The sequence below is a fragment of the Pholcus phalangioides genome, unplaced genomic scaffold (genome assembly GCF_987345545.1).
Source record: "Pholcus phalangioides strain wild (caught in Gottingen) unplaced genomic scaffold, Ppha-v1.0 ptg000009l_1, whole genome shotgun sequence".
NCBI lineage: Eukaryota > Metazoa > Arthropoda > Arachnida > Araneae > Pholcidae > Pholcus > Pholcus phalangioides.
In genome coordinates this window covers 43,908,306-43,929,470 of record NW_028301602.1, presented here as the reverse complement: position 1 = coordinate 43,929,470, position 21,165 = coordinate 43,908,306, and the positions used below count along the sequence as shown (strand labels likewise).

At 38.1% G+C, this 21,165-nt stretch overlaps 1 protein-coding gene and 1 long non-coding RNA gene across 4 annotated transcripts; one reads left to right on the top strand and one right to left on the bottom strand.

Annotated features, from left to right (window-relative positions):
- Positions 1 to 1,712: 1,712 nt before the first annotated feature.
- On the bottom strand, positions 1,713 to 21,145 carry LOC149083131 (uncharacterized). 3 transcript variants are annotated; one of them, XM_089236272.1, is made up of 2 exons: positions 7,995 to 8,180; positions 1,713 to 3,708 (listed from the first exon to the last, which is right to left on the bottom strand). In XM_089236272.1, exons 1-2 carry the CDS (start codon positions 8,080 to 8,082, stop codon positions 2,921 to 2,923), a joined length of 876 nt encoding a protein of 291 aa, XP_089092398.1. In that variant the 5' UTR covers positions 8,083 to 8,180; the 3' UTR covers positions 1,713 to 2,920. The 3 variants fall into 3 exon arrangements, with proteins under 3 accessions (XP_089092398.1, XP_089092400.1, XP_089092399.1); XM_089236274.1 differs by lacking the exon at positions 7,995 to 8,180 and adding an exon at positions 21,030 to 21,145 and having other exon boundaries at positions 2,824 to 3,708; XM_089236273.1 differs by lacking the exon at positions 7,995 to 8,180 and adding an exon at positions 12,186 to 12,317 and having other exon boundaries at positions 2,824 to 3,708.
- On the top strand, positions 12,455 to 17,905 carry LOC149083132 (uncharacterized). Its single transcript, XR_016193217.1, has 2 exons — positions 12,455 to 12,797; positions 17,688 to 17,905. It is a non-coding gene; the product is annotated as an uncharacterized LOC149083132 (long non-coding RNA).
- Positions 21,146 to 21,165: the final 20 nt, after the last annotated feature.

Genomic DNA, 21,165 nt, shown 5'->3' with positions numbered 1-21,165 from the left:
GTGTCATTAATTTTTACTTGCCATTATTTAATTTTTTTTAATTCTCCGAAGTATGTGTTGGTCAGTACAGAGTTAAACTGCCAAGTTTTAGGTAAACTCATTTCTTTTCATCAAGCTCATTATGTTACACTGGTGAAATATGCAGTTGGCCTATAAGTTTTGGAGTTTGTGTGTGTTCATATGAACAAGTTTATCGCTCTAGTGGAACCTCTTAATAACAAACACCCAAGGGACTTTTTGTGCACTAATGGGGAGCAACTGTTAATGTACATCAAAATAAATTGAGGCCCAGTTCCACAGGTTTCAAAAGCATCCATTATTGAGAGATATCTGCTAATGGGTAGTGTCTGTTATGGGAGACAGCCATGTGAATATGATTTTGCCATGCTCCTTACTGTGAAATATTCTTTGTTTTGCCCTAAAGGTTGCTGTCTGAGCAGTTGACCCCCCTTACCCCTTAGTTCCAGCCCTGTGGAACTTTCATAACTTACAGCGTTGTGAAGGTCGTTTTTATGGTCCAAATGATACAGAATCTGGAAAATGTAGCACTTCGCAGTAGGTGCGCTCATTTCTTTTTTAGATGGATGTTGGGGAGGGGGGTTACAGATCGTTCTCGGTAGAGCTGCAAATTGTGGGGAAAACCAAAGAGGACGTATTGAACTTTTGTAGAGCAGCAGCACTACCTATTAGTGAATTTTTTGTAATATTCTTATTTGAAATAATTACGAGTGCATCATCTGTCACTTGGACCACTACTAAAACACACATGCCTCATTCATATTCCTCTGGAACTTCTAATGAATTGGTACATGTTGGAATTTTTGTGTAACTTTTGTGTAGTGAATCTAGCGTGAAGTTTGTTTCTGGGTAATGCTGCCTTCAATTTTTCTAACTATGAGTGAAGTATAATGATTGAATACTTGTACCGTTGTGTAGGCCTGTATTGCTCTCTGTGGCAAGACTTTAATGGGGAGACTGACTCGCATTGTGCCTCAAAGTTGTGAACGAAAGAAAACTAACTTCAGCCGACCACCACTATGGTGGCAATGGGTTCGAACCCGGGTCCTCGCAATGTAAGTCCATCACTAAGACCACTAAACCACCACAGTAGCAAACTCTATGTACTGGATTTTAATAATGTATCTTAAATCATGTTTTGTCATTGTTAAAACATTTTTAAGAAGCGTTCCCTTCTTAATGCACTAATATCATGACAATGAATCATTGAGCAAGATTCACTTCATAATCCATGTAATGAATTTTTTTCACAATCATTTTATTTTAAAATTTCCTTTATTAAAATACACATTTTTTTAAGAAATTTATTTTTTAAATACATAAAACCTGAATGTGTTATACACGTATAATTAATACTTCATAACAAATCATAAGAAATGTTTGACAGAAACGAAAAATGAGGTAAGATTTTCTAACAGAATATATTTTCTATAAATTTAAACAATCGTACTAGTATATCGGAACCTAATTTTTTAAATGATACAGGAATGACTTAAAATGTGTATAAATAAACAAATTCTATGCAGAGATGCTGATGTGAAGAAAGCATTAAGGAGAAGGGTTATATATATATATATATATATATACTCCAAGTTGCCTGTCATCTCCAGTAAAAATACAAGATTTATTTTTGCTGAAAGTGGAAAAACTATTATATCTAACAAAATGTGGGCTGCCCCAAATTATTTTCCCAGTTAATATATCTGAAGTCATTGACCTTAGAGGTGTATGTCCAATTACAAAAAGTTTTCAGAGATAGTATGTGGGTTCTTAAAATAATGTAATATTCTAAGGGAATGTATGTAAAAAAATTATAAACTTTATACTATGCTGTTTCTGTGTGCTAAAACTTTCAACTAGTGAAACGTAGAGCCTGCTCTGTGAAAAGTCATTCGCAAAAAAAATTTCCATATTTTTTAAATGTAATATTCATGGGGATAATATGGCTGTGAACTTTTCAACATTCATCACCAATGATTAAGGATGTGGTTCACAAATTGCAAAAACGTAAATTAAATTCAAAGAGTAAAACATTTAATTGTCTCATTGTAACTAAAATAATAGCTTCACGTATTAATAATAATAAAGCCTGGTGCTGAAAAGGTTTAATAATTATTTTTTTTATAATTCAAAATTTTCTGTGCTAGAGGGATAAGAAAAACATATCTGACATAGTGAGCGATGGAAATCACATTCATCTTGTAGATACGTCATAAATTAATTTAAATATAACAAATTGGTTATTCATTCCAGGCTGTTTTACTTGTGTACTGTACAGTCCTTAAAAAAATATAAATTTTCAAGCTGGTGTGTGTGTAAACATGCCAACACAGCGATAGGTCGCCAAAACATGGTGGTTTTTAATCTAGTATCTTGATACACATTCAAAAATATGGAATTTTTTTTGCAAATGACTCCTTGGAGCTGGTTCTACATTTCATCAACTGGAAGGAAACTTTAGCATACATCTACATAAAAAAAGTTTTTTTAATATATATATATATAGGTATAGACTATATACCTCTCAGAGAAAATTTGATAGCATTTTGAACAACCGCACGTCATTTGAGAAAACAAAAATTAACAGTCAACGGTTGCAGATATATCCAGTTTGGGACCAGTCTTGTATATTTTTCATTCGGAACCTGTTATTTGTTATCTAAATCTGTTCCTTATATATATATATACATACATACATGTTACTGTAATATGATCTTATACAAGTTTCGCATATAAAAAAATACTGTATTTACCCGTATAAAAATTTCAAGTAATTTTGAGTAATCTATCATTTCAAGACTTTTCCTTAATTTTCAAGTTTTCATACAAAATAAAGTAAACCGGTTTTGAATCATCAATCTTTTCGTTTTTTTTTTTTTTTCTTTTATGGAATGTAAATTTTTCATTCTTTATTCTTCATTTTCTCCATCAGAGCTTCGGCTCTGCTCAGCCAAGGACCAGGAAGACCATCGTAGAACTTGAGATCAACGTCCCACATGGCACTTGATACTCTCCCATGCAGATTCTTCTGCAGCCTTCTGGAAACTTTATCGCAAACCATTTCGTTCAACGCCGTGCCACGATCGATTTCGCATTTCGTCCGGTTCTGCTGTTGGCAGCAGTTCTGCCATATGCAGTACGCCTGGTGGTGCGGGTTTATGTGCGTATGTCGATAAACACACTCGTCCCAGAGAGATGTCGTCTGGTTGTCGTCGAACTTCTCGGAATAACCGACCAGCATCACCGGATCCAGTTTGTCGATATCGTGAATTACAGATGACCTTTGACTCTGAACGATCACCGCTTCGCCCCTCTTTTCCATTATCTGGGCTACTTCTCGGAAGTAATGCAAATGGTGTAGGAAGTCTGTCAAGGCATCCAGGACACGTATTTCTCGCAGCTCTTTGCTGAATTTCCCGTCCGTGACTCCTTGAGCAAGCTCCTTGCTCGTCTGATACACGATCTCTGCCCACAGCGTGTCGTTTTTCATCCAATCGTTCATCTTATGTCTTCTCTTCAGAAACAAATCGGCGTCATCGTAGAGCTTTGCGTCTTTGTGAATGTCCTTCATGAGGATGTCGCTTGGGAAGGTGCATTTCCATGTTTTCCTTGCCAGTAATTCGTCGGCATAAGTCTTCCAAAAGTTTTGGTCTTGCAAAATGTGAGTAAGCATTGAGGCAGGTGGAGTTCCTGTGAAATGAAAACAACATAAGTAACTGTTTCACATTAAGAATCGAACAATAACTGTCTATTCATATGGAAAAGCAAGACAATTTAAATTTCTTTAATATGCAGTGTGCAGCCATTTTTGGTAAAGGCGAGAAAAAAAGGTGTAGAAAAGAGCCGCATATAATTTCCATTCACGTACTAAAAGGGTAAAAAAATGTGTATACAATTCAATTTCGTACTTTAAATTTACCTTCTATTTTCGATGATTTTATAAGTACTGTATTACACACTTTAATAATTATTTTAATCATTAATTTTCAAACTTTTTTTTGTCATCATCCTCTGGAATAAAAAATTCATTAGGATCCTTTGAATTACCTGCAAGAGCTATAACTTTGAGAAAGCTATACAAACCTCGGCTTCATAACCTCTTCGCTCATTAGTAACGGTTTTAAATTGTTTTTAACCCTCACAGTGGCAATCCCAAGATATCTCGTCTAAGTTGATCCGCGTTATTTTGGAAATAACGAAATATCTTGGGTTCTTAAAACGCTCTTATTTCGGTAACCCCCAGCAGGGACGGGCTTAAGTATTTTGCGGCCCTCTGAGAGAGAGAACAAATTTTCAAATACCCCAAAGTGTCCATGGGTATTCTGATGCCCACCAGGTTCACACTGATGTCCGAGAACGACTGTAAAACTACGTGGTCGTAAAAATAATGTCATTTGGCAGTAAATACGGACAAATGTGTCCGCTTCCCAGTGAAAAATTACGAGTGTGTCCCATGCGCACTTGAAGGCAGGGCTAAAAAAAACTATTGCAGTGGATCCCGCTTATAACGTTTTTCAAACAATCGTCATGAAAAAGCGTTGTAAGCGAGAAAACGCTTTAAAACAGGAAATCTTAATGAGATTTGTTAGAGTTATTAGGACCACGAAAATAAGTCCTGCTAAGCGAGAAAACGTTGTAAGCGGGACCGACTGTATCTACCCCGGCCCTCCACCTTAGAGGTTCTCTAGCTTGAATTTTAAGCTATTGCTTTGTTAAGTAGTTAAAGTCAAAAAATGTAATCAAAACATTTTTATATCTTTTGCGGCCCCCAAAAATTTAGCGGCCGCACCCTTTGCACCTGCCTAAGTCTGACCCCGAGCCCAGATACCGTTGTTTGTATCTGGAAGGTTTTCTTCTCCTGGTGACATGTTTTCTTTCCCCACACCCCGTCCTGTCCAGTCAACTGCCAGTGGGCAGAGTCAGCTTTTGTTCAGTCTTGATGATAAGGGGAAAAGAAAGGATGTGTTTTTCCTTTCCTTCGAGATAGTTATACGATCAAGAGTACATTTATCAGCTCTTCGCAACATCAAAAAAAATTCTTGAATATAGGCGGCAATTTCAACAAGGTTTAATGATTTCGACTGTGGCAGTTATAATGGATCAGGAAAATCGTAAAAATGGCTTAAAGGGTTAATTACTTTTTTTCTTCAAGTTAATACCTGAGGTATACATAACATGTGTACCTAACTCAAATGGTCCCAGGATAGATATCTACCCTATATATATAGTTAATTGAAAAAATTTTTTTTTCTTTTTTTAAAGGGCATTTTGACACAATGAACACGAATCAACCAAAAAAAATTTTTTAACAGTCAACTTTGGCTTAGGTGTGAAGAGGATAACGGCAATTATAATAGTAGGCAAAAATGCAAGACGGGATTTTCTCCGAAATCCTGAAAAAGATTTTTGTGACGGGAAATTTTTTTTTAATATTTTGATGAATATAAAACGTGGCCACAAACTCTGGCCTGTGGGTCGATTCGGACCATTCGAAAATTTTATCAGGCCCAAAAATCAGGGTAAGCCGATTTAAATCACTTGATTTTTTTTCAGAAAAGTGTGAAATTTTGTGGAGGACTTTATGAAGTGTGTTGTGTGTGTGATGAGAATTTGTTTCAGGGGTAAAAAAATTAGTTGCACATGTCGCCACCAGAGGGCGTTCCACTTTGAATAACACTAGTACATATCTAACGCAGCAGCAGTTATAAAACCTAGAAACATGGAAATATCGGACTTGGAAGAGGATTCGAAAAGGTCCAATGAATGTTAAAACCTTCGGAGTATGATAACGAAATTTGAATCCACAGGATCGTTGGCCGTTTCTATAGCCACAGTACAGGAGGTTTCGCTTCAGGTGGAAGAGTACAGAGCTTCAAATTCTCGTGGTATCACTAGTGTCAGGCGTGTAGCACAGGCGTTGGATAGGCCACGTTCAACTGTCCATAAGATCATGCGGAATATCCTCCGATATTATCCGTGCAAACTTTCACTTACGCAGCGATTGCTTCCACGTGATTATGACGCTCTCGCCTCTGGTTCTCACTGCAGTTTCTAACTCGCGTTGAGGTCGATTCAGAATGGCCTTAGAATATCCTCTGGACCAGTGATTCCCAACGCCTCCTGGGGGGGGGGACGGTAGAAGCTACGGGTATAACATAGGATTCTATGGGTTACATTGCGTTGGGGTGAATAGTTTCCCAACCTTTTTTGTGTCCCATCGCCTCTTTCTTCAGAAATTTTTTTCTCTCAGCGCAATGAATGTTATCCTATGTTATACCCGTAGCTTCTACCTTCCCCCCCCCCCCGAAACATTCCATCGCCCCCCCGGGGGGCGTTAACGTCCTCGCTGGAAATCACTGCTCTAGACAGACGAAGCTCATTTCCACTTGAATGGTGCAGTCAATACTCACAACTGCCAAATTTGGGAACCAGAACATCCGCACGCTATCTTAGAAGTTCCGTTGCATTCACCAAAAGTGATGATAAGGTGTGGATTTACTACATCATTTATTCTCGGTCCCTACTTCTACGAGGAGTTACGTTCTACGGGTCCAGTGACATGTTAGATCACCGGGAAGCGATATGCATTGCTGTTGCAGAACGAAATTGTTCCGGCTCTGCAAGCACGTCACTGCCTTGCAGACATAATCTTTATGCAAGACGAAACTCCTCCACACATAATACACATTTCAGTGTCTATTAAGAATGTTCTTAAAACACATTTTACAGAAGAAGAACATGTCATCAGCCGGCACTTCCCTAATCTATAGCCTCCCCGAACATTAATCCATGCGATTTTTGGCTTTGCAGGAATTTTGGCTTCTGGTAAGTAGTCGTGACAATCCAAGAACTTTACCTGACCTTAAAAGCAGCATTTCACGCCACGTGGTAAACATTTTCCCGCACACACTTCGAAGGCGCCAACTGAAGGGGGACGATTTTTTGGGAGCGACAGCTAAAGGGAGAGCGATTCTGTAGGGCGCAAACAGAAGGGGAGGGGGTGATTTTTTTCTCATCAAAATATTATTCTCTTAACGCTTGGAAAATGCCCCGAACGGGTCCTGAGCCCAATCGGAGGGAGAGAGCAACACACCAATTTAATCGAGAAAAATACGGATAATAGTAGGAGAAATAGGGATAATATTAATACGGGACATCGCTGATTCTCCCCAAACATGTTGCCAAATGTCGACGAAACTATCAAATATTGTTTAAAAATAAGCCTTGGCGAGAAAAAAAAATGCCACAGCAAGTTTGCTAAAATGTATTTCACGGAAAAAAATTAACTTTGCAATTACCTGGTGATGAATATTTATAGTGGCCATATTCATTATAACACAATTTCTTAATTATGCAAATTACCTTTACTCTTTCTGATGATTGAATGTTTTTACCATTGTAGGCAGGGTCGTCTTAAGAGCATCATGGGCTCCCAGGCCAAGTGATTTTTCCGAGGGCCTACCTGGCAAATTCCCGAAAAATTCAACTACTTTTCATTTTTCTGAGGCCCCTCTTGAGGCTCCCGGGCAGTGCCCTGGTGGACCCATGCGTTAAGACGGCACTGATTGTAGGCCTGTTGCTCTCTGTGGCGAGACTTTTTAACGGGGAGATCGGCTCGCGTTCGCACTTCGAAGTTGGGAAACCACAGAAAACCGCAGTCAGTGCTATAAAATCCAGTTTTACGGTCTCTAATATTTTGCGGCCCGGTGCGATCGCACCTGCTTAAGTCCGGCTCTGGGTAACGGTATGTAAATTTGAAAATCACGGTTTAAAATTAAATTATCTGTTATTACACGAATATTGCTTTATTTATTCTTAAGGAAAATATGAATCAAATTGATCGAAGAGGCATATTACTGCTTTAAATATGAAAACTTGGGAAATAAACAAAACTTGACCCATAATCCGGAATCACCTAGGTCTGGATTAGAGAAGATTCTACTGTATAACAATTTAAGATAAATAAATTCACAAACTTGTGCAGGAATTCCATTGCGTATTAGCTTCGGTCATGAAGGAAAAATAAGGTAACAACAGGTAGGACAAAGTGACAACAGACTGCATGGCGTCTTGTTAATTTAGCCTTGCTTTGCATAGAGGACCCTACGCCTTTCTAATCGAATACTAAAAAGAAGCAGGTTGTGCGAGAGCGAAAAAAAAACATTTATTTATCTGATAAATAGAATCTGGATGCGAGTCCTTATAACCTATCAATGCTTGCTAACAGGGTTGCCATATTGTCCTTGTAATAACAGAGCTTTCCGCTTTGTTTCTTCCATCTCATACGAGGAAAATCTCTTTATAAATTTATCTCGTTCTTAACGGGTGCCGTTCTTTTCGAAGGATTTTTCCCTTCTTTGCAAGAAATGATAGTCCGCATTTTTTGGTGTACGTGCTGCGCCAAATCAAACGCGCCAAAAATAAGGCCAAATAATAATAAAAAAGAAGTCGGCTAATTCTGTTAACGGTCAATGTTTCGGATTTTACAAGGCGGAAGAGAGAAGAGGAAGATTAATTATATATTCAGGCAAACAGTAACGATTTCTCTACCGAGATTTTTCTGAGTGCAACCTTATAACTATGCGATTCGAGAATATTAATTTCTCGCAGATGCTGTCTGACCTCGTTAATTAGGAACTGAATGGGTTAAGGCGGTTTAATCCACGTAAACCGAATTTCCAAATTACCTAATAAATTTAAAAAAAAAAGAAGAGAAAGCTTATGCTGCTATATATTTCTTTGTCGTAACAGAAATTAAAAATGGTATTTCCCCATTAACGAGGAATCATCGGGTTAAGTTTCTACGACCAATATGTTATATATCCCCAAAATGTTAGAAAACGACTGATTTTTTTATGGAATAAAAATAACATGGTTAAATCTATTGCTCTATAACATAGTTTCCCACCGTTTTTTTGTCCCATCGCCCCCTTCTTCATAAATTTTTTTTCTCTCGTCGTCCCTCACCGCAATCTAACCCATAGAATCCTATGTTATACCTGTAGCTTCTACCGTTCCCCCCCCCCCCCACCCCGGAACAGTCCAACGCCCCCTCTATAACTTTGGTCCCCTCCGAAACAAATTTCTGGCAACGGCCCTGTCAGGTTTACATAATTTTACGTACTTACATAGTTTCATTTCTAGACACTTCATTATAGGTATTTGTTTAAAAAAGTTTCTCCCATCACCATGTCTGTATTAGAACAGGAAATTCGTTTGAATTCCTTTTAGCAGTTAATTCAGTTTAACAATGCGTATAAAATTATAAAATCTAGGAAATGGTACGAAAAAAGCAAAGAGCCGAATTTCAGAGTTGAATAACTATGTGATGATTCCTCTAAATTCAAAAGATAGAGGTCGATCGCATGTAAACGTTTTTATTAGGCATCCAAAAAATCTCATGAAAAGGGATGAAGGCTCTCATAGGGATTAATTCTTAAAAGCTCAATTTTTTTTTTTTTTTCAAGCTGATAACTTTTTTTATAGTTCGTGGCACGCGTTGAAAGCCGGAAAAATCATTTTTTAAAAAATCTCTGTTTCGAAAATTGTACTACTTACACGGGGCCTTGTTGAAGACGTGCAAAGCGTGAAAAATTGCACATAAAATAAATGCACTGATATGCTAATGTTATTTCCCAAATTCTCTGTATATACAGTAACTACTTTTCTCAACAGTAACTACCTTATTTATGAGTCAAACTATAGTAAGAGAAAATTCTTATTGCTAATACCAAGGTAAAAAAAAGTGAAAACAAAACATTTTAGAATAAATTTAGTGAAATCACAGCCACACATGCTCTGCAACAAACAAAGAGTTGTTGTTATTGAGATACATCCACTAGCAAATTCAAAATATAAAATGAAAATAATATGACCTCACCTTATGTTCAGAGGAGATCTGAATTTTTACCTTCAAACTGGCTGTAGTAATGTACGTTTTAAGCCGGGATTACACTATAAAATTTTGATAAAAGATCTATAAAACTTGAAAAAAAAAACAACTAATAAGCCTATTGGTTGCATTCGCTAACCGCTACGCTTCTTGGTCGCATTTTCAAGCTTTATAAAAGAGCATTTATCAAATTTTTATAGTGTAATACCGGCCTAGAAAACCCTCTCCACATATGCAAAGCATTTAAAACCGGGACTTCACTATAAAAGTTTTATAAAAGATCTTAAAAACAGCCAATAAGCCTATTGGTTACATTCGCTCGAATGCAATCGATACACTTATTGGTTGCACTTTTCAAGTTTTATAAAAGGACTTTTATAAAACCTTTATAGTGTAATGTCAGCCCAAGAAACAAATTTTCATGATTTTTCGAATTTTCCGAGGTTACTACTCGGCTGTTCTTCAAAATTAATTTTTTCCCAGTTTTTTTTGTTTGACTCCAATGAAAAGCCGCAACTAGGGGGAGCAGGCGGGTTTTGTGCCCCGGGCACTGGATCCGAGAGGGCGCAAATTTCATTCTGAAACCTCTCCTTCAACATTACAAAAACTTATACATGACCTTCAAACATGTTCAAATTTTAGGGGGGGGGGATTAAACGTATTGTTTATAAGGATAGTTCTCCACTCCCACATAACATAAATTGAATTATTTTAACGTGTTCATGACTCTAAAGTTTCTTGTTTCATGTTGAAAATGGGCTTTACAAATACAATTAATTCTTAATGAACATTAATTGTATTCATAGAGGCAGAACTTCTTCCCCTTATTCTATAGAAAGGAAAAAAAGTTAAAATAACAATTATAACTCCCACAAGAAAGACGATGATAAGTGTCTATCCTAGGCATAAGTGGATTGTACAGGCAAATCTCCTAGATACTATTGGGTATATCCAGGAGACTTTGATACAGGGTCTTCGAACGGGAGGTGGAGGATGGGTGGTGACGATGAGGGGGAGGCGGATATCAACCTCCACCTCCCACCTATGATACAATTTTATACAATACTAGTAATAGAATATTTTCAGCGGAGGGGAGGGGGGCGTATCCGCTTATGACCTTTGGAATAGAGAATCGATATTATATCAGTATTTTAATTTTTCGCATTATAAATTGACAAGAAAATATAGGAGGCTTGATCAACACCTATATGACGTATGTGGCTCAATATAGGTCCTGACTTAAAGACTCGGACAGCCCTGATCCAGGATGAGAGGGATAAAACACCAATGAGTATTTGCATTGAATAAAAGATGTAGAGGGGCCTATAATAACTATTTGAATAGTCCAATCACTTCTCTAAGTGAGAGAAATCCTTATATTCACAAGAAGCTCCAGTATTCCGTGCCAAAATACCCTTTATTGCCACAGAATAACACAATTTAAGCAGTGCCGTCTTAACGCATGGGCCCGGGGGCTTCAAGTGCAAGAGGATCGTCATGATAATGAGATCTGGTTAAAGCTTCCGAGAGTAAGTATATATTGTAAATAGTTAAACACGTATCTCCAGCCAAGTAGAAGAGCCTCAGAAAAAGCGTTTTGCCCGGGGGCTATGACGCTCTTAAGACAGCCCCGAACTTAGATGCGTAACCAGTGTAGGTGATTGAGTTAGCTGTAATTGAAAAACATTTATCCACGCATAATAAAAGAAAAACTGCAAAGACATTGAAAATTTGCATAAAAGTTGAATACATGGTAAAATTCGACGAGTTGAAAAATATTGAACTATTATATAAAATTTAGCAGGAAACCTTGTAAAATGAAATAATGCAATTTAAGAAAGAAAATTAGATATTAGATATATTTCTTTTTTTGGAAAGAAAAAAATTACAATAAAAGCCCTGTGTTAAATCTTACAGAAAGATTTTCCCAACTACACAAACAGGTTTTTCTTTTTGCTGACCCATTAACAGCATTGATTTTCAGAAAAATAGAAATAAAATCATTTCAAAAAAACGTAATGTATCCCTCGAGAAAATGAAGGAATCTGGGAAAAAAGATGATGTGAATGAAACGAAAACTAATTACGTTTCGTCTGCGCACAAACTGATGCCATGATATTACCAAGGAAAGACCAGGTAAGAAAAATTATTGAAAAAAACTGGGATTTCCTCTCAATTTAAATGTTGATTTAACACGATATTCAATGCAGATGTTGACGAAATCTCTCTCTCCGTGGAAATTATTATGGAATTCAGACAAAATATTTTTATATACCTTTGAATATGCTGAGTAGAATATGTTGAATATGCTGAAGTTGTGCCTGCGAATACGCGGATTACGCCGTATTTCAATTTCAAACAAAAACAGCACTGCGTCAAGTTCTGCCCTAAAATAAATTAACCTCTGTATATATAAGGAGAGTGGTTTTTTCTGAGATGTAGGTTTATTATAATCGTCCAAGCTCCTCCCCCCACTTTGTTTCTGGCCTATCAGCAATGACTCTCCTTAGAACGGGAAATTTCCCTTACAGCACTAAATTTGATGACAATTTGCCAGAACCTGTGCCAGAAAAAACTGATCGCGGATCAGGGGAAAATTCCCCTTTTCAGAGAAAATTTAATCAGCTAAAGTTTTCGATTTTATCTCCAGTTTGAATGACTGTTTCAGCGAAACCAGAAAAGTGCCAGAAGAAGGGAGGAAAAAAATGTGTTTTCATGCCATGAAATCGGCCACGTTTTCAATCGAAATCTAATAAGCTGTTGCGTCGATAATAAAGCCGGATTTTTAATTATTTATGAAATTCACCGAAATACAAATGAGACGATAGCAAGCCGATTTATGCTGGAAGATCATCATTCACATGGGATTGCATTCCTGACCTGATACGTAAGTATTTTGTTTTATAATGCTAATCGTTGAATTAAAAAAAATATATATATTGTTTACAACTATAGGACAGCGTTTCTAGCCCTAGCCCAGGGCCCCGAGTCAAACAGGGAAGCCCCAAGTTATAGAAGTTTTGTTTCTTTTTTATTAGTTAATTAAAAAATTTTTTTTTCGCTATTGGTAATTGGATTCTATGCTTTTTCTGCTAAAAGACATTTTTCTTCTGACGTTTTATAGATGTAGAAGGGGGGCTCTGCAAAATTTGCGCACCTATGTTACGGCGAATATGATGAATCAGGTTAATGATTATTCATAATAACCCGGTTGTTATGCATAATCACCGGCAGTAAGTTTGATAAATTTTTCGAATATGTGACATTTACCGGTGATTTTTAATCGAGGGCTCGACTTTGCCTTGATGGGGGAGGGGGAGGCACTGGGCAAAAGAGGCACTGGGGATTCTCGACTGTGGTCGAAGTGGTTTGGTACATCAGCAAATACAGTAGGATACATTTTGTTTGCGAAAATAGCAAAAAAATATATGTATTGTTTTAGATGTGAAATGCAATGTAAACTTCTCCATAAAATATCTTACAATAATAAAGCTTTTTTCGCACTCTCATATGAGCAAAATCAATGATAATGCCATACAAATGTAATTTCTGAGTTATCTCAGCTTCAATGCACAATAAAGCTAGACAGTTTTTCGTGTGAAAAACTCGAGTGAACTGATGATTTTATCCCTTTTAATAAGAACAATGATCTTTCTCTCGAACAGTTTGATAGTGGTGATGTTAACGATGATGATTCAATGTTTTTTTCAACATTTGGAAACTTCTCTTCTAAACAAACCTCCAGCGTTATTTAACATTTGTGGCATTGTGTTGTCACCAACCTGAACCAAGGATGAAAATTGTTAGAGGCAGTTCGTCTGAAAAAGAAAGCGTTAGCTTAGTGTTAAAGTAAAATTTTTGCATCGTAAAATATACAAAATCTTCATAAAGATAGGAGGATTTCGTGTTGATCAAAGATGCAAATTTCCTTTTCATCCTGTCACAGATCATTTTACGGTCAAAAAGATGTGAAATGGAAGAATCGAACAAAATACTGTGACACATTGAAACATATTTTTGTGTCGGGGAGTTAATATTGCAATACGTAGTTTCATAGTCTATTACTGATTGGTATAATATTAAAATTGATATGCAATAGGGTTTGGTAATAATGGGCACTTTGGAAATAAGATGATGAGATTTGGGTAAAATTCTTTGATTTTCAAAAATCTTTCCAAATAAAATTCGTAAGAATTTGAGTAAAATATACTATTACTATAAATTAGCCCCCCCCCCCCCATAAACATGAGACCTCGGACAAATGCCCATGTGGAAATTGGGCCTTGTTCTAATTCGTATTGGTAAATATGATAAATCGTTAATGAATTCCTTAAATTTACGGGACATTATCCTCAAATTTCACTCTAGTACGATAAATTTCTATCGGTAATGAGTTGACTTAAAGAGTGACTTAAAGAACGGATTTCTAACCGGTGTTCCGCAGAACCCTGAGATTCCGTGACAGGCTTTTAGGGGTTTCGCGTGATCAAATGTAATGAAACTCCTTATAAATCCAGGAACCCTTAGAGCTTTCAAAGAAGAAAATTTTCTTGTTAGGGGCCATTCAAGTATTACGTAAGCAGATTTTCAGCCATTTTTGACCCCCTCCCCCCTCTTGTCAGCAAAAAACTGACCCCCCTCCTCCCCTGTCAGCAAAATTTCGTCAGCAGCTTAGAATATTTCATATCTTCAAAAAGTGGTAGTTGATGACGTAAGCAACCTTCAAACACCCCCCCCCCCGTCATCAAAAGTCAGCAAATCCAAAGCCCCTTGATGCTGACGTAATACTTGAATGACCCCTTACTGATACTCGCAAAGCTGTTCTTTGTTTAGAATTTTACCGAGATATATTCGTTTGAAAAAATCCAGACAACACTAGAATGACTAACTTGGAGAGAGGAGTGAAATTAATCTTTACAACAATTTTTTTTTTGCTTAGCACTGATTCTCATCCACTCTCAGACCCCTAAAGTTCAAATTTTTGCAAACACCATTAAAAAAATAGTGTTTCTTGCAAAATTTCTTAGTTACTTTCGTCTAGTACCAACAAACAGGTCAAAATAAAATTTTATCAGCCAAAATATGCCTTTCAGAAATAAACTATTCGGTACACTATATGTTATATTGAGAAACATCATTGAACTGGAACCACTTCTGCCATATATCAAATAAAAAATACAACTTTTATGGTTCTTTGACTCGAATTCAGGGGCGTAGCCAGAAATTTCGTTCGGGGGGGGGCACTTTCATTTTGGGGGGGGGGACCAAAGTGACAGAACAATGGATTTGGCCATCTTTTTCCCTTTTTTCGGTCATTTTCTCACATTTCGGGGGGGACCAGACCCCCAAGTCCCCCCCCCCCGCTACGCCCTTGCTCGAATTGGTAATAGATTTTTTTTGTTAACGTGCCGAATGAAAAAAACAATACAGTATGACATCACTAAATAATTTATTTGTAATAATAATAGTTAAATTATTGAATTTTTCCCGAAATTTGAACAGTCGATGTTTGTATGTTGCAAAATAACATTAGTAACACCCGCAAAGTGTGGCGATCTAAAAGCATATACAGCTCCGTTGTATGTTTTTTCACCACAATCATAAAAAGTCAAGGGGGCAATGGTTTGTGAGTGTTACTAACGTTATTTTACTACGAACAAATATCAACTGTTAAAGTTTTGTGGTGAATTTCAAAATTCAATTCATATTATTACTTTAAAAGCATTCACTAATATCACACTATATTGTTTTTCATTTGGCACATCAATCAAAACCGGTCACCAATCTCAATCATAACAGTTGTGTTTTTCATCTGATAGATGGTAAAAGGTGTTCTAGTGTAATGATGTTTCTCAAAATCCTGAATCACGCATCTATGGAATGCGTATTGGCAAACACCGCTGAGAACATCGCCGTGTTCACAAAGTTTTTGCTGCGCAAAAGAAAAAAAGCCACCATATTGTGTATAAAAGGTAGCACATATTATTTTTTCATTCCGCATAGATATCGAAATTCTCTGCAGGTGAAATTAAAGGGAATCTGCCCCCTTGGGGGTCCCACCATTCCCAGCCCCTTGTGGGGACCATGCGGGGAACTATGGTGTGTAGAGACGGCAGTAGTAGTACACTTTTTTCGATAAATATTCAAAAAATTGTTTGAGTTCCGTAGAGAAACCAAGAGTTATGCGGAACAGTCATATAGCTATCAAGGGTTCCGCGTAAAACTCCATGTTGGCAAACCCTTACCTATAAAGTTTTAAAGCACGTGAATGTTCAAAAGAGTGATTTAGAGCGTGAGAAAGCACGTGAATGTTCAAAAGAGGGATCTAGAGCGCGTGCAAAAATGTGAATGATTAAAAAAAAAGCAATAGATTTATGCAAAAATGCAACAAAGCTTTGCGATGATGAGGAGAGAGGAAAGAAAATAGAGAGCAGTTGTTTGTAATTATTCCACTATCGTTTGGACGCAATATTACGTCGATCGTATTGGTTAATTGCGGAATTTACGTGTACTTTACGGACACCCAGAATCATCATAACACATGAGTCTGTCCCAGGCATGGCACGGAGACATCATTTGCATAGGAACTTCCACGATAAGATCTGACACAATGATTTATGACAGTAAATATGCAAGTTAAGAGTTAGTGCTAAGCGTTCTTTCATTCTTCCGTGGAACTATGATGCTGTTGAGACGGCAGTAGGATTCATTGTACAGTTAACCTTAGTGTTTCAGAACTTTTCTAGCCAAGCCCGTAACTAAGCTGGAGCAACCGGAGCACTGCCCCATGACCCCGAGTCGAATAGAGGGCCCACAAAATTTTTTCACTTATATATATATTTTTCATAATAATAATAACCCTTTCAAGAATGCCCAAGGAAAAGCCTGCCCCAGGGTTCCGGGAAGGCTCCTTTTTCTTTCTTTCTTTCAAACCGAGCACAACTCTATCACCACCCACACTAGAAGGCACACTACGGCCCTGTGTCCAACGCTCTATTATTTTCTGTGATTATCTAAGTGAATTTCCGGGCATTCCGATTATGTCAAGCAGTGGCGTTGGAACTAAGGGTGCAGTGGGTGCTGAGCATCCACATTATTTTTTAGCATCGTTTCGAGCACCCACAGTATTTCGAGCACCCCCAGAATTGATTCAGAAATCAAAATCTCCAATATAAGGAAAACAAGTTGCACACCCACAGGTCTGAAACACCTCTGGCGCCTCTGATGTCAAGTGATGTGGCAGGCATGAGCTGCAAACTGAAACATGATGCTTTATGTATAGGTGAGAAAGTTGAGAACTTTTCGAAAAAAATTTAAACGTGGAACGCCAGGACGAATATTTTGTGGGGAGAACATTGGAATCGCAAAATATACCTTTTACGATCTTCAGAAACAAAACAAAAAAAAAAAAGTTTTCAGATCCCAGCATGTCTACAAAAAAAATGTTTAAAGAATAAGTTTTTTTTTTTGATGGATAACTAATACAAATACAAATACAACGCCGCAATAGGCAAAATGCCCAACGAGGTGGCTGAGAAAAAGATGCCCATAAAAAATGTGGATGTCATATATTTCAAAAATACAGCAACCCAATTGAAAATGCAATTAACAAAAATTGTAAACGATATATACACGTGATAAAATACTATACAATGCCCATAAAGAATACTTATGGTTGTCTTATTCTAAGTATGGATAGTTTCTTGATTTACCCCAACATGTTTATCGTATTTCGATATTATACTCATATGCATTGCTTTATTAATTTTTTTCAAAGGGAAATATAAATTGAAGTGCTCAAAGAGGTGTATTACTGCTTTGAATATGAAAACTTTGGAAATGAACAAAACGTAATCCCGAATGAACTGGGTTCCGAGTAATCCGGATTAGGGAGGTCCTATTGTGCTTTAACTTCGATTGACTTCAAGTTTTTGTTACTTCAAGTATTGAGTTATATTCAGTCATGAAAATAATAAAATAAAATGTATTTACACACGTATGTTTGTTTCTTTTTTCTTCACCTTAGGGATGAAGGGCGTACCAGTGCTGCCCTTATCAGACGCGGGGACCGGTGAGAAAATATTTTCGGGGCTATTTGGCCTCGGGTTTATCTATTTTGTAGATGAGGAGAATTTGGCACCTCCAAAGATTCATCCCAGAACATACACGAATGTTGACAATATCTATTCATCAATGAAAATACAGAATTAATGAAAGAAAAAAACCCAGAAATTCAGAATCAGAGAAATAATCCCAGAATTGATGAAAAATTGAAATTAATGAGAGAGAAAATCCCAGAAAATCGAATGAAACTAGGAATTGATGAGAGAAATAATTCCAGAATTGATTGAAATTCCAGAATGAAATAAATAGAAGCTCAGACACCTTGTTCACCACTAAAAAAATGTATTTTTTCATGTATGTACATTTTTCACTTCTAGTACCGTAAGTGCGGGGCTCCCCCCAAACCGCAACTAGGGTAGAGCAAGCGGGCGGGTCTAGTGCCTCGGGCACCTGACCGGGGGGGGGGGGATTCAACTTCTCTGAGCATTACGGGGGAGGGGGCTCCAAAATGTGCGCTTTTCCGTGCTGATCAAGCATCTAGTTGCGGCATAAAATATGGAATAGATTTCAGAATGAGAAGCCTATTTGTAGTATAAAGCATTTGGGAGATGACGCAGCAAATGAACGAACATTCGTTCGAAAATGTACGTTCCCCCTCCCCCCGTAAATTCACCACGGATGAACGATGACCATCAGTGGCGTATTTACGGGGGGTGCCCCTAACGGGTAGATAATAACCCATTGCGGCAAGTTCGGAGGTGCGATAAATTTGAGAAACGAGTGGCTGGGAAAATTAGTGGAATGAGAGAAGGGGTTGGCAAAAAGTGACCTAGAGCAGTGTTTCTCAACCGCCGGGCCGCGGCCCGGTACTGGGCCGTGACAACATTCATACCGGGCCGCGACTTGATCTGCCGTTTCCTTTTCCTCCGTTCATGTTCCTTTAATCATGTGTTTGACCGGGCCTTCCACTTACAAAAATAGATGAAATCGGGCCGCGAGCTTCCAAACGTTGAGAACCACTGACCTAGAGAGTTTGAGAGAAAAAAAAGAGTGTGCAAGCACGTCAGTGAGCAAAAGAGTGACCTAGAGCGTGTGCAAGCATGTGAATGGCCAAAAGAGTGACCCAGAGTGTGTGTAGACATGTGAATGACCAACACACAGAGTAATATATATATCTTTAGTCTATGGACCAACAGAATGGCCTAGAGAGCGAGGAACAAAGTCAGTGAGGGTGTGCGAGTATGTGAATGATCAAAAGACGTAGCCGGCCAATTTGTCGCACTCAACCAAAGCCTCCTAGTAGTATCTAGGAAGCTTTGGCTCAACTTGTCGCGCCTCAATTTGTCGCGGTACGAATTCGTCGCAGTGCCAATTCGTCGCGGTACAAGTTTGTCGCAGCTTCAATTCGTCGCGATACAAATTCGTCGCAGCTCCAATTCGTAGCTGTACAAGTTTGCCGCCGTGTCAATTCGTCGTGACGTCAATTTATATATATATCAACGTCCCTCACTACGAGAAATGGAAATCCCGACAGAAATGCGATTTATATGGTAAAAATTAAATTTTAAAAATTTATTGGATTTCAATTTATTATCTTGGTGTACGTTCCAATGTCCCCCTCGATGACTTCAATGAATACTTTCCTTCATTTGTTAAAAATTAAAACAGATGGGAAGAGGGAACATTACCACAATAAATGAGAAAAAAAATTAGTTCCATTTTTTACGCCTAAAGCAACTACCCTATTTATAAGATCACAACAAACATATGAATTTTAAAGTAATTCAAATTTGTCGCGACGAACTGACAATACAGCGACGAAATGAGTCTGCGAAAAATTTGTACCGCGACGAAATGAGTCTGCGACAAATATGTACCGCTACGAAATGAGTCTGCGACAAATTTGTACCGCGACGAAATGAGCCTGCGAAAAATTTGTACCGTGACGAAATGAGTCTGCGACAAATATGTACCGCTACGAAATGAGCCTGCGACAAATTTATACCGCGACGAAATGAGCCTGCGAAAAATTTGTGCCGCGACGAGTTTGTAGCACGACGAATTGACTCTGCGACAAATTGAATGCGACGAATTGTCCCGCGACAAATTGACCTAGAGACCTAGACCTACCAAAAGAGTGATCTAGAAAGTCAGCGATCAGTTCAGCGTGTGACCAATAGAGTGCCCTTAAAGAACATGTGCGTACGTCAGTTACCAAAAGAGTGCCCTTAAAGAACATGTGAGTACGTCAGTTACCAAAAGAGGAACCTAGAGGGTGTGCAAGCATGTGAATGACCAAAAGAGTGAGCTATAGAGTGTGTGCAAGCATGTGAATGACCAAAAGAGTGAGCTATAGAGTGTGTGCAAGCATGTGAATGACCAAAAGAGTGAGCTATAGAGTGTGTATGAGCATGGAAGTGACCAAAAGAGTGACCTATAGAGCAAGGGACCAGGTCAGTGAGTGACCTAGAGAGCAAGGGACAAAGTCAGTGAACCTAGGGCCTGTGAAAACCAAACTAGGTCAGTGAACCTAGGACGTGTGAGTGACCAAAACAGTGTGCAAGTCTGTGAATGACCAAAATAGTGTGCAAGCCTGTGAATGACCAAAATAGTGTACAAACATGTGAGTGACCATGAGAGTGCGCAAGTGAGCGCAGGGACCAAGAGAGGGCGAATGACCAAAGGAGTGACCTAGAGACAGAGGTGTATTTACAGGAGTTGGGAGAAAAGGCTATAGCACGACCTTCTATATAACCATTATAAATGTATATATATGAGGTCGTGGTTATGGCACCATGGGAAAAGGGCGGCAAATTTTGTGTAGCCCACAGGCAGCAAAAACCATAAATCCGCCTCTGCGAATCATTGTGATAGTTCCAAAAATTCCAATTCCAGTTCCTGGAAACTGAACTGCGCGGACATAACCACATAAAGCACCAACTCTCAACAACGACTACTAACTACCATCGCTAGTGAAACTAGAGATATGCTGGGTGAAGTCTCTCTGCTCCTTTGTCAAGATGCAAAGAACATAGCGAAGGAATTGAGTACTTACCATTCAAATTTTCCGACACTTGGTTAAATCCAAACGCTTGATAAGTGCGTTATTAGCTAGTTATTTGATTAGTTCTCAATGTGAGTTCTCGCTTAACAAAACCCGATGAAGTGTCGGTTATAAATTTAGCCGCATA